Genomic DNA, 13,992 nt, shown 5'->3' with positions numbered 1-13,992 from the left:
CAGGTGTTCTAATCCATCTCCATTCTATCCAAAACTAAAAAAAAGTTTTGCCTTTAGTTCTTTAAGGATTTAAACTAGGGAGGTAGATAAATTATACTACATTGCCAAAAGTATTGGTACACCTGCCTTTGCACACACATGGACTTTAACTGCATTCCAGTCTGTCTGCAGGGTTCAATATTGAGTTGGCCCACCCTTTACAGCTATAACAACTTCAGCTCCTCTGGGAAAGCTGTTCGTAAGGTTTAGGAGTGTGTCTATGGGAATGTTTGACCATTGTTCCAATAGCGCATTTGTGAGGTCAGCCACTGATGTCAGTTGAGAAGGCCTGGCTTGCAGTCTCCGCTCTAATTCATCCCAAAGGTGTTCTGTCGGGTAGAGTTCAGGACTCTGTACAGGCCAGTCAAATTCTGCAAACCAAACTCGCTCATCCATGTGTTTATGGACCTTGCTTTGTGCACTGATGCGCAATCATGTTGGAACAGGAGGGGGCCGTCCCCAAACTGTTCCCACAAAGTTGGGAGCATGAAATTGTTCAAAATGTCTTGGTATGCTGACACCTTAAGAGTTCCCTTCACTGGAACTCACTGAGCTTCTGAGAGCGACACATTCTTTCACAAATGTTTGTAGAAGCGGTTTGCATGCCTAGGTGCTTGATTTTATACACCTGTGGCCATGGCGGTGATTGTATCACCAGAATCCAATGATTTGGAGGAGTGTCCCAATACTTTGGCAATATAGTGTATATAACAATATGGTACCAAAAATTCACCAACCTTCTCTCACCATATCTGACTAGGCTAATTAATGAACTTAGGAAGGGATCTCCTCCTAGCCCTGATTCCTTACTGTTAACGGTCTGATTCTTAAACCATGTACAGACCGTACCTCCTAGACTAACTATAATCCTTTTCACTAATAAGCATAGACATCCAACTACAGGCCAAGGTACTTGGTAGATTTTGTGCTCACAGGTCACATTTCTAAAGCCGAGGTAAGGTTCATTCTGGGCAGACAGACAGGCATTACTGCACAACAGATCTTCATTCTTCTCCATAGAGGGCATCAAAGGAAGTGCCCCTCTCCTTGGACATCAAAGAAAGACATTTACAGTATCTCACAGAAGCGAGTTCACCCCTCACATTTTTGTAAACATTTTATTATATCTTTTCATGTGACAACACTGAAGAAATGACTCTTTGCTACAATATAAAGTAGTGAGTGTACATCTTGAATAACAGTGTAAATTTGCTGTCCCCTCAAAATAACTCAACACACAGCCATTAATGTCTAAACCGCTGGCAACAAAAGTGAGTACACCCCTAAGTGAAAATGTCCAAATTGGGCCCAAAGTGTCAATATTTTGTGTGGCCACCATTATTTTCCAGCACTGCTTTAACCCTCTTGGGCATGGAGTTCACCAGAGCTTCACAGGTTGCCACTGGAGTCCTCTTCCACTCCTCCATGACAACATCATGGAGCTGGTGGATGTTAGAGACCTTGCACTCCTCCACCTTCCATTTCAGGAAGCCCCACAGATGCTCAGTAGGGTTTAGGCCTGGAGACATGCTTGGTTCAGTCCATCACCTTTAATCTCAGCTTCTTTAGCAAAGCAGTGGTCATCTTGGAGGTGTGTTTGGGGTCATTATCATGTTGGAATACTACCCTGCGGCCCAGTCTCTGAAAGGAGGGATCATGCTCTACTTCAGTAAGTCACAGTACATGTTGGCATTCAATGTTCCCTTAATGAAGTGTAGCTCCCCAGACCATGCTTGACTGTAGGCAAGATACACTTGTGTTTGTACTTCTCACCTGGTTGCCAGCACACACGCTTGACACAACCTGAACCAAATAAGTTTATCTTGGTCCCATCAGACCATATGATATGGTTCCAGTAATCCATGTCCTTAGTCTGCTTGTCTTCAGCAAACTGTTTGCGGGCTTTCTTGTGCATCATCTTTAGAAGAGGCTTCCTTATGAGACGACAGCCATGCAGACCAATTTGATGCAGTGTGCGGCATATGGTCTGAGCACTGACAGGCTGACCCTCCACCCCTTCAACTTCTGCAGCAATCATACGTCTATTTTCCAAAGACAACCTCTAGATATGATGCTGAGAACGTACACTCAACTTCTTTGGTCGACCATGGTGAGGCCTGTACTGAGTGAAACCTGTCCTGCTAAACCGCTCTATGGTTTTGGTCACCGTGCTGCAGCTCAGTTTCAGGGTCTTGGCAATCTTCATATAGCCTAGGCCATCTTTATGTAGAGCAACAGTTCTTTTTTTTCAGATCCTCAGAGAGTTCTTTGCCATTAGGTGCCATGTTGAACTTCTAGTGACCAGTATGAGAGAGTGAGAGCTATAACACCAAATTTAACTCACCTGCTCCCCATTCACACCTGACACCTTGTAACACTAACAAGTCACATGACACCAGGGAGGGAAAATGGCTAATTGTGCCCTATTTGGACATTTTCACTTAGGGGTGTACTCACTTCTGGGAGATACTATAATTCCCTCTGCTGAGATGACCCACAGATTGTACTGCAACATAGAGAGGTTGGTCATCAGTTTCCTACCTGGATCAGGGTCCTGTTTAGCTCTCTAGAGGCCCACATTAGAAAATTCTGTTTTTCAATCAGATCAATTCCCAGTGAACAGAGGAACAAGAGAGGTGTGCCTCCTGTTCCCACTCCTACTTGCTTATGCAATAGAACCCTAGCCCAGGCTCTCTGGCAACACAGGGACGTGCAAGGGATTGAAGTGGCAGGATACCACCCAAAAAAATGCTTATTTGCTAATGATGCCCTTTTTACCTTAGCCCACCTGTAGATCTCTCTTCAATATCTTATATCAAGATTGACCATGTATAGCCAAATCTTTGCCCTGTGTGTTTATGAGATAAAATCTAAGGGCCTACATTTATCCTTGCTTGCTGATACTGTGCATACACCCAGCAGTCCTCTGCGTTCTTCTGGACCCCTTCCCTTCTGCCCTGTAAAGGCATTAATCTCGCTTCATACAACACACTCTATCAAGCCAACTATCCCAAACTGTTCACCTAAATTATATTCTGACATTCTACGAAGCCCACAACATATCCTGGTTGGGCAGTGGAGACTGAGTTACCTAAATTTTTTTACCTTGCCCATGTTTTGCCTATCCCTGTTCCGTCCTACCACCTTCAAGTAATACAGAGGCAATTCTCACAATTTGACTGGAAGGTTAGCTTCCCTCAAGTGGCTAAACCAATCTTATACAGACCCAAACTCCAAGGAGGCCTAGCCCTCCCCTCTTCTCCATAGATTCATCCACGTAGCCCATCTCACTCAAGTGGTGCAGTGGCAGTCCACCAAAGGGACCCCCTTATGTGTCTCCTTGGACGCATACCTTTGCACCCCAGTTTTGACAGGCAACCTCCTTTTGGCTGTCCCAAAGGGATTGGGAGGTGATAACATTCCCTGGTACCAAACATTCCTTAAGGCTGTGGGATAGCCTAAAACTTCTACAGAAATAATTTTCAATGCACACCCGTTTACTATTGATATTATTTTACCCTATGTTTCCCTCAAGTGATACCAACTTGCAAGCCTTTATTAACTAGCTTTGTCATAACTTGTACCTAACCACTCACTTCCTGACGGACTTGAACGTTATTTCTTTTGAGACTTTCGAGGACAAACATAAACTCAACTCTAGGAATGTTTTTCAATAACTCCAAATTAAACATTTCTTGCCTTTACAATTACAAACGCGTTACAAGACCTACAATTGCCTATCTTCCTGTACACCCTTTTAGAAGCCTTATTGAACAAACCAGGTGTCCTGGTGTACTCTTCCTTAATCACACAGACTCCAAGTACTCTTCCTTGTTAGGGTCTAAAATGGGAATGAGTCTGCACAACAGGGGTAAATTCACTGAACTATGATGTTTCCTGCCAGCTTCCAGTATGCTATGCATTGTTAAAGCGGAGCTCCACCCAAAAGGGGAAGTTCCACTTTAAGGACTGCTCCCCCGCTCCCCATTAAGGAGCTACCACAGACGGGTGCCCACAGTGGTACGGCTGGTGAAACGGGCTGCGGGGGACGGCCGGTGAAATGGGCTGCGTGGGACACACCACAGGACCGAGGGACAGGTAAGTGGCTGTTTTTTAAAAGTCAGCAGCTACAGTTTTTGTAGCCACTGACTTTTATTTTCTGACAGGTGAGTGGAACTCCACTTTAAGGAGGGAGAGAATTCCCTCCCACAGGTTGCTAACTGATAGAAAGCAGAAAGAGCTGTGTGATCACGTGACTGCTCTGAAGAAGTTATAAAAAAAAGGTGTGTAGTCTGTGATTTGTTGCAAATAGTATGCAGCATGTTTGTCAGCAGTGGGGAGGCAAAGCTTTAAACTTTATTTTAGCCTTTCCTTATACTTTTAAAGAACAAACAAAAGTTTTATAAAAATTAAGCTTAATGAAATAGCAACAGCAAACCTCCCATCCCTACATACAGGCACATATGTATGCCAATACGCGCAGCTGGTATGGTTGTGTACGAAACCAGTGATTGCCCACAGATATGAGATACAGTAATGCTTCACACTCCACTCCACTCCAGAGAGAGAGCAATACTTCTAAGGCCATCATCACTGTTAACTGTAAATTAATGACTTGTAAAGACTTTCAAAGTATTGCTTATGGATGATTTTTAGTCTTGTAGTTTATTGCTGTTCCACGGGTGCATGCAAATTTACTCAACACAACCTAATCTTTTATATTTTACCAAACGAGTAATTTAACGTGTTTGTCTGTACTAAATTTAACTTGAGTGTATTTTTTACTGAAAATATAAGCAGGTTCAGTTTGTTGGAAATATAAGTTGATGATGACTGGATCTCAACTATCTAGTGAACTGTGGGCATGTCAATATGAAAAATGGATTTGCTTCAATGTACCCTCAGTCCTGAATATACGCTTAAGTTTCAGATCAAAGACCGTAGTAATGAGTTTTTAGGATTGGTTAAATAGATGAGCAGGTCATCCGCATAAAGGAACAATCTTTCTTTCCAATTTACTAATAACAAGTCCTTGGATATATGGGGTGACCCTGAGTAGTTTTGCTTGAGGCTCAGCAGCCAGGGCGAAAGGAAGGGGATAACGGGCACCCCTCCCGTGTGCCCCTCGGTATAGGAAAAGATCTGTAATCAAGTTGTTTACCCATAGACAGGCTGTTGGTCTATTGTATAGAATTCTAATCCAATTTATGTACTTGAAGCCAAACCCAAATTCAGAAAGGGACTGAGTCATGTATAAACCATCCAAATAAAACATCTTATTTGTATCAAGAACAACGATACCTCTGGGCCTAGGGGAGTCATGGAGATTGGTAAAGTCTAATATTTCTTGTACGACCAGATAATAAATCGGTTTGGTCCACATTGATGAGAGTGTATGTATTACTGCATTTAGTCTCCAGGACAATATGTTATGCTTAGGACACACTATGAGAAAAATGTGACGAATGATCGTCTGATTTTTCATGAAGGTGCAAATCATGGTATAACCAACAATAGTGTTAACTTGTACGAAATTTCTCAACCAACAAAGGCAGACGTAGCTACGTACTAGCGTAGTAGAAGAGTATGTTTAGGGTCGTTCTTTCCTCCTGATCATGCACGTTTTTTTCCTGTTTGAATATTTCCATACATTACTGTACACACTGGATGAAAATCGGATGTTGACGTAGAATAAAATATTTCTAGCTTGCACTATTTTTTTGTTGTCCAAACAGTCAGAATCACTATGTCTGTAGCAGGGTATTCATCATGGTTACCTACTGTAATCTCATTGTCAGCACTCAGATAGCAGAGTAGATAATAGAAGTACTTTCTGTGAAGCAGCCAGCACTGGATCTTCTGTAAAAATGGCAGTATCGCCATCTTGCCTTGGGTCCCTGGCAAACTTCATCAGCTTGTCTGGCAGAGTTCAGGTACTATTTTGGCCAGTCTTTACCAGCATGGTGGCTGGGGAAGTGCAAGGGAGGTTTGTAGACACAACAGTGTACTGTAGACAGGTCAGCCACTACAGGATTCCCGGTCAGATGCGTGAACAGGAGCAAAACCCTCTATGTGCTGCCACCATCCTAGAATTCAGCTAAGCACCCTTACTATTGCTAACAAAGTATTGTGATCTTCCTGACTGTGCTCTCTGGCACACTTAGTGTATATTTGACTAAATGGAAAGAAATGCAAATCTTTGACAGGTAAAACCATTCCCTTATACATAGTTCATCTGTGTATTTAGATGTTTGCCTGGATTTAGCTTTAACTACTGTTGTCAGTCAGTATACTCTTTTAAAATAGCTGTAGCTGCTGGCTACGTGTCCCAGCTAGTTTACATCTGAGAACTGGTGCCTATCAGTGACAGATGGGTCTAGCGCACAGTCCAAGAGATTAATCGATCAACACTTGGGCTTCGGATACTACTCTTAGAGCAGTCTGTAATACAGTGTAATTACAATGCTTCTGCATAGTTGAATATCACATAATATCCTGATTATATCTGAAGGTGTGATGGTAGTTTCCTTGTCCTGACTCCTAGGGGCCACTCCAGACAGTGGTTACAGACTTTCTCCTGTTGTCTTGCATGGGCTGTAAATAGAGAAAGACGCAAGTGATTTCAAATACAAAGCATTACAGCTCTTAGTATTAAATTATAAAAACATAACTGGGCATTGGAAAATTAAACATGACTATTGGGGTGGCTAAAACTTCACTTTAAAATTCATGTTGATGAGTTTTCTTTTCAAATACATGCATTTGCTTTTCAAACCAAATGCATACGTTCAAATGGCAAATGCAATATTCAACAAGAAAAGGCTACTTTTTGGTCTGCTTTGCCTAAAGTTTAAACACACTTTATGCTGCATCTAAAGAAATGCAGTACGATGCAAAGCAGGTCGATGTAACCTCAGAACTGCCATGTGTTTTCCTTAATTAGGCCTCATACACACTAAGTGTTTGCTTAGCTGCTCTGAATGCTTTTCTCCTGTAAGCCATGTATTGCACACACGTTAATGCATTCTGTTGTGCATAAATGTTCTTAGCATTTTTCTGGCCAAAAGCTCCCTTCCTGAATCTGCAAGTGTCGTCTTTTTTTTTTTTTTTTTCTCTTTTTTTTTAGCCCCTAGTCTCACCTCTTCTAATATGCCTGTAAATGCCTATGTGCCCATGGACACATAGGCTAGCATAGAGGGACCCTTAGAGGCTGAAAATAAAAAGAGATTTTTACATATTGTGTGCATGAGACCTCAAAGTCAGTAAGATTTTGCTGACCTGCGTTTGTCGTGCCATCTAAATGCATGTCAGATACAGGAAATGCCCATCTAACTGAGCCCCTAAAGTCCTATGTAAAATATGTATAATATGTATGTACAACTTTGAAGTACTATGTACAGTATGTTAGGATAGATTACAAAATGATGAAAAATATATTTGATAGAAAAACAAAATATATCGAAATTAAATGCAAAATGTTCTGGTGACATTGGGTGGTGGGAAGGTTATGCTCATGAGGTAGTTAAAATCAACATGGCATAGCCTGCAACTCTCCTTTAGCATTTCCACAGACAGTCAGTACCTAAAGGTCTGATGTTGGGAACAATCTATTTTTAACCGGAAATTAGACACGTACTCTGCTACCCTAACAGCATGTCTTTGTGTATAATAGATACCCCTTTAAAAAAAACAAACAAAAAAAAACAACAATTTGAAGTGTTGTTCAGCCATGCAAATATAAATCTTCCAAGACTGATTCCTGAGATCAGTCACTCCAACCCAATCACCACTGACTTCTACTGAAACTTCTAGACAATTATATGTTTGCCATATTTAAGATAAATCAAACAGTAATTTTAATGGAGCAATTCTGGAATTGTGTGTCGGAAGAAATTCAAATAGAATTGTTAAGCTTTGACAAATGTAACTGTGTACAGTTGTGTTCAAAATAATAGCAGTCAGACATCACTAACCTGATCAATCATTGTTTTTGGTAGAAATGATATTTCTACATGGCAAATAATTTACTAGCAGGTGTAGTAGAGTAATAGAAATCTAACAGACCCAACAGTCATGACATGCATGCTGCTGATTCTGTGTAATTGAATCACTAATTGAAAGGGGCATGTTCAAAATAATAGCAGTGTGGAGTTCTATTAGTGAGGTCATTCATTCTTTGAAAAACAGGTGACAATTATTGCCCTTATTTAATGAAGGAAGGCAGCAAATGTTGTACATGCTGGTTACAGTGCATTTCTCTCTGAAATTCTGAGGAAAATGGGTCGTTCCAGACATTGTTCAGAAGAACAGCGTACCTTGATTAAAAAGTTGATTGGAGTGGGGAAAACATATAAAGAAGTGCAGAAAATGATAGGCTGTTCAGCTAAAATGATCGCAAATGCTTTAAAATGGCAACTAAAACCTGAAAAACGTGGAAGAAAGCGCAAAACTACATTCGAATGGATAGAAGAATAGCCAAAATGGCAAGGACTCAGCCGACAGTCAGCTCCAGGAAGATCAAAGAAGGTGTAAAGTTACCTGTGAGTACTGTTACAATTAGAAGACGCCTATGTGAAGCCAAGCTATCTGCTAGAAGCCCCCGCAAAGTCCCACTGTTGAAAAAAAGACGTGCTGAAGAGGTTACAATTTGCCAAAGAGCACATTGACTGGCCTAAAGAGAAATGGTGCAACATTTTGTGGACTGATGAAAGTAAGATTGTTCTTTTTGGGTCTAGTGGCCGGAGACAGTTTTTCAGACGACCCCCAAACACTGAATTCAAGCCACAGTACACTGTGAAGACAGTGAAGCATGGTTGTGCAAGCATCATGATATGGGGATGTTTTTCATACTACGGTGTTGGGCCTATTTATCGCATACCAGGGATCATAGATCAGTTTGAATACATCAGAATACTTGAAGAGGTCATGCTGCCTTATGCTGAAGATGAAATGCCCTTGAAATGGGTGTTCCAACAAGACCATGACCCCAAACACACCAGTAAACATGCAACATCTTGGTTCCAGACCAACAAGATTGACGTTATGGAGTGGCCAGCCCAATCCCCGGATCTTAATCCAATAGAAAACTTGTAGGGTGACATCAAAAATGCAGTTTCTGAGGCAAAACCAAGAAATAGAGAAGAACTGTGGAATGTAGTGCAATCATCCTGGGCTGCAATACCTGTTCACAGGTGCCAGAAGTTGGGTGACTCCATGCAACACAGATGTACAGCAGTTCTCAGAAACAGTGCTTATACAACGAAATATTCATTAAGTGATTCAAAGGAAAGCAAAATCTTCAAACATTTTTCAGTTTATATAGTGAATGTTTGAGTTTGTAAAGAAGAATACAAACACTGCTATTTTTTTAAACAGTCTAATATTTACTTTTATTTTATTTTCTTTAGAGGAACAACACAAATTTGATATATTTTTCTTCGTGTTTTGATTTGGAATAGAATGTGTAGTGTTCGCAATGCATTTGTGTATGGAAATAAAAGCTATTAGAAGGATTTTGAGCTTTATTCACTTTTTTCAACACACTGCTATTATTTTGAACACAACTGTATATACAGTATCATACCTAGCGCCAGTGTCCCTGGAAGCTTGAAAACACTGAAATAGACAATGCTACTCCAGTGATCTCCACTGGCTTCAGGGTCACGTGCAGAGCTGCTGACCTGATGCATTCGGAACACAGGAGGTTGGCCGCTTGGCTTGGGCACTATTCAGAGATTACTTTGCACTTTCTGAATGAATTTTTTGGACAAGGTGGAGGGGCAGGGTAGTGAAGTCACACTCTTCATTTTCTCCAATCAGAGAATGCTTTGCATTCTTTCAGAATGGAGATCACTAAAGTTGCAGCGTCTACTTCAGTGATTTGCAGCTTCCAAGGACTTTGGCCAGGTATGGTATATACACTGCTCAGAAAAAGTAAAGGAACACTTTTTTTTTTCTGTATTTCAATGATTTTTATTAGTTTAAAAACATAAAAAAAAACAACAGGAGCAACAAGACACGCCCACACAGGGACCATCAATTGCACATAAAAAATTATAGAAAACAGTGCTCGAACACCAACAGAGCAAAAATTGTGCTCACGCAGGGGCTATCAATGGCATATAAATGACAAAAACATTGGTATAACATTGACAATAACTCAAACCTAAGGCAGCTATCCACCGCCACACCAAAAACAAACAGAAATAGAAAAGGAAGGAGGAGTACAAAAGGAAAAAGATGACAAGGCTATGAGCAGAAAGGAACACTTTTTAATCAGATTATAGCATCAAGACAATTAAACTCATTTGATATTGATCTGGTTAGTTAAGTAGCAGAGGGGTTGTTAATCAGTTTCAGGTGCTTTGGTGTTAATGAAATTAACAACAGGTTCACTAAATGGGCAACAATGAGATGACCCTCAAAACAGGAATGGTTGTACAGGTGGAGGCCACTGACATTTTTTTCCCCTACTCATCTTTTCTGACTGTTTTTCACTAGTTTTGCATTTGGCTAGAGTCAGTGTCACTACTTGTAGCAAGAGGTGATACCTAGACCCTACAGATGTTGCACAGGCAGTCCAACTCCTCCAGGATGGCATATCAATACGTGCCATTGCCAGAAGGTTTGCTGTGTCTCCCAGCACAATCTCAATGCCATTAGGTATTGGGTTGAAATCCTTGGACCTATTGTCAGACCCTACGCTGGTGCAGTGGGTCCTGGGTTCCTCCTGGTGCACAACAGTGCCCGGTGTTATGTGGGAGAGTATGCAAGCAGTTCCTGGAGGATGAAGGAATTGATACCATTGAATGGCCTCCACACTCGCTTGACCTAAATCCAATAGAACACATCTGGGATATAATGTTTCGGTCCATCCAAAGCCGCCAGACTGCCAATGAGCTCAGTGATGCCCTGGTCCAGATCTGGGAGGAATTGCCCCAGGACACCATCCGTCCATTATTTTTTCACTTTAATTTTCATGGTGTCTTTGAATTCAGTTCTCTGTAGGGTGATAATTTTAATTTCCATCAATTGATGGGGCATCGTTGCTTTCCTATCACATTACCCAGTCCATATAAGTATAAATATCCAGCATGATATTTTTCCCCATTGAGATCTGACATGTGCTCAAAGTGTTTCTTTAATTCTTTTGAGCAGTATACATAGTTGCATTGGTCCAAGTTGGACCAATGCAACTATGTAAAATATACTATGCCTGGAACTCATCTTTAAAATTGTTTCTAATTTGCCTGTGTAGTTGTGCTTAACCTGGGCTAATTCCCACAATTACTTCAAAAATGTCTTCTATGGAGACACTTTAGAACTGTGGTATACTTTATGTTCATAGTTTCCCTCGCTTTTGATTATAAAACCACATAAAGAACCCTTCTCCAGGAGTAACAACACCTTTTTGTCTTGTAGCCCGGCTGGATTATCTTGGACCAACCAGATGTTCTTTGCCAGCCACAACAGCAAGATTCTCCACTACCTCCAGGTTGGGAAGAGAGACAAGATATCCTTGGTAGAACGTATTATGTCAGCCATCAATTTAAAAGAACACAGTGGAAAAGACCTACTATTCAGTAAGTGGTTTAAACCAAGATCACAGAGTTTACAATGGTGTCCTAAATCACAGTATATGTTCATAATCTTTTAGATCTGTGTTTCAGATCACTTTAAAAAAAGAAGAAAAAAAAGAAAAAAAAACTTATTAAACTCAGTAACATAACCATAAATCACAGGGCCCCACAGTAAAATGTGGATGGGGCTCCCAACAAGCTATAGGTGGCCTATATAATGCACCTTTGTTTACATTTTCTTGCATTGACTGTCAGGCTTAGGCAAACCTATAGCCTTTTTTTTTTTCACCCTTTGTCACTATGGTTTAACAATAACAAGTTGTAAGCAAGCATTCTGAATGGGTCACCTCATAATCCAGCAATTATAGCTACTCCAGAAACTTCCTTCTTCTTGAGCTTCTCCTTTGTTGTCACTTTAGACTAAGCTAGTTCAGGTAGTTAACATAGGTGAAAAGTAGTTTCTGTTCCTCACCCCTTCAGCCAGCAGTCAGAACAATGCTTAACTGAAAGGGGAAGTCAGTCAATGAATGAAGAAAGTGAGCAGATATTTTATATGCATTCCTTTTTCAGACATTTATGAGGTTTCTCCCTGAACTCAGGCCCCATTGTAGCTTATGGATGCAGTTGTATCCTTGAATAACCTATATCTTTCACCAGGATGAATGCACTCTATGCTGAAGTTCATATGCTGAATTCAAGATTTTTCAGAACTTTCCTTGAGCCAGCCTTTCTCTCATAAGTCTGCTAACGTTGGTATTTATAGGAACACATCAAAACCTATAGTGCAATAGTTCATACCTTTGCACATTCAATCCTGCATTCTTTTCTAACATCATAGAGTTAGCAGAAATGCCAAATGTGATGGAGAATATAACGAATATTACTGCTATAACTGGAGGTGACTTTGCATCTGTTTTTGGATACCTTCAACAAATGCTCAATATTATGATGCAGGATTTCTAAACTCTTAAAGAAGAAACTTAATTTATGAAGTCCACGCTACATCCTAAGAAGATACTGTACCTAACATTGGTGGGCAAACTATACTATCGACCTCTGATTGTAGGTAATAGTCCAGGAGACTGAACTCTTTTGGCCATGGCCATCAAGACTAAATTACTTTGATCTCAATAAGGAAATGAGAACTAAACACATTATCTAATCTCCTCCAGATATAACAAATAAAGAAATTTAGGAATACTGTAAATTATTTTACAACATACTACCACAGATGGATTACACTGTACACAATGCTGGATATGCACTCCATATCTAGGTCTTTCTTTAAAAATCTGACATGCTTGTTTTGGATGCTCTTGTTGCTAAATGCCTAGAGACATCTATTTCCTCTGCTGAGTTTTTGACTGTTTTTAAACAAAGAACTGGAAAGATTCCAGACCTGAACGGCCTCCCCTCACTATACTTTAAAATACTCTAGCACATGCTAGCTCCTCCTTTTTTGAAAGCCTTAAATGAACAGAATTCTACCCTTCCGATCCCCTCCCAAATGTTAAAAGCCAAAATTACCATGATCCTTAAGGAAGGGAAGGATCCTCGTGAGTGGACCAGCTACTGTCCTAGTTCTCTGCCTAATGTGAAGCTCTTTACTGGGATCTTTACAATCTTCCTACTACCCATTACCTACTTTGATCAAAAGCAATCAGGTAGAATTTGTCCCTGGCCAGAAAGCACATGACAACATGACCAAGGCTAGAAATGAAGTTTATTGTACTAAGTCCATGAAAATAGAAATGGGGCTTCTGTCCACGGATGCTGCAAAGGTGCTCAATAGGGTTGCTTAGGACTTCAGTGCTTCAGGACATATATCTGGAATCTAACATGCTAGCATGGATATACACTCACAAACCACTTTATTAGGTACACCTGTTTAATCTCTTGGTAGCACAAATTGATAATCAGCCAATCACATGGCAGCAACTCAGTTCATGTAGACAAGGTGAAGATGACTTGCTGAAGTTCAAACGGAGCATCAGAATGGGGAAGAAAGGGAATTTAAGTGACTTTGAATGTGGCACGGTTGTTAGTGTCAGACAGGCTGGGCTGAGTATTTCAAAAACTGCTGATCTACTGGGAATTTCTTGTACAACCATTTCTAGGGTTTACAGAGAATGGTTTGAAAATAAGAAAATATCAAGTGAGCGCTAGTTGTGGGGATGAAACTGCCTTGTTGATGTCAGAGGAGAATGGGCAGACTGGTTTGAGATGATAGGCAACAGTAACTCAAATAACAACACGTTACAGCCAAGGTATGCAGAATACCATCTCTGAATGCATGTCACGTGCCTGGTTGGGAAGCCTGATGTGGAGAGGAGGCGTCCTCTTACGACTCCTGTTCAGAGCCCCTGATAATGGG

At 40.8% G+C, this 13,992-nt stretch overlaps 1 protein-coding gene across 5 annotated transcripts in view; it reads left to right on the top strand.

Moving 5' to 3' along the window:
* Positions 1–13,992, top strand: part of NEDD4 (NEDD4 E3 ubiquitin protein ligase) — a 238,958-nt gene that overhangs the window by 149,479 nt on the left and 75,487 nt on the right. For all 5 annotated transcript variants that reach the window (XM_089667948.1, XM_089667943.1, XM_089667928.1 and 2 more), the window contains one exon: positions 11,461–11,621. In XM_089667948.1, coding sequence (XP_089524074.1) covers positions 11,461–11,621 — 161 coding nt within the window. The remainder of the gene's footprint in view (positions 1–11,460; positions 11,622–13,992) is intronic.

Source organism: Staurois parvus, unplaced genomic scaffold (genome assembly GCF_062004578.1).
Source record: "Staurois parvus isolate SC_StPar_1 unplaced genomic scaffold, SC_StPar_1.0 ptg000054l, whole genome shotgun sequence".
Classification (NCBI taxonomy): Eukaryota; Metazoa; Chordata; class Amphibia; order Anura; family Ranidae; genus Staurois; species Staurois parvus.
This window is presented reverse-complemented; position numbering and strand designations above follow the sequence as displayed.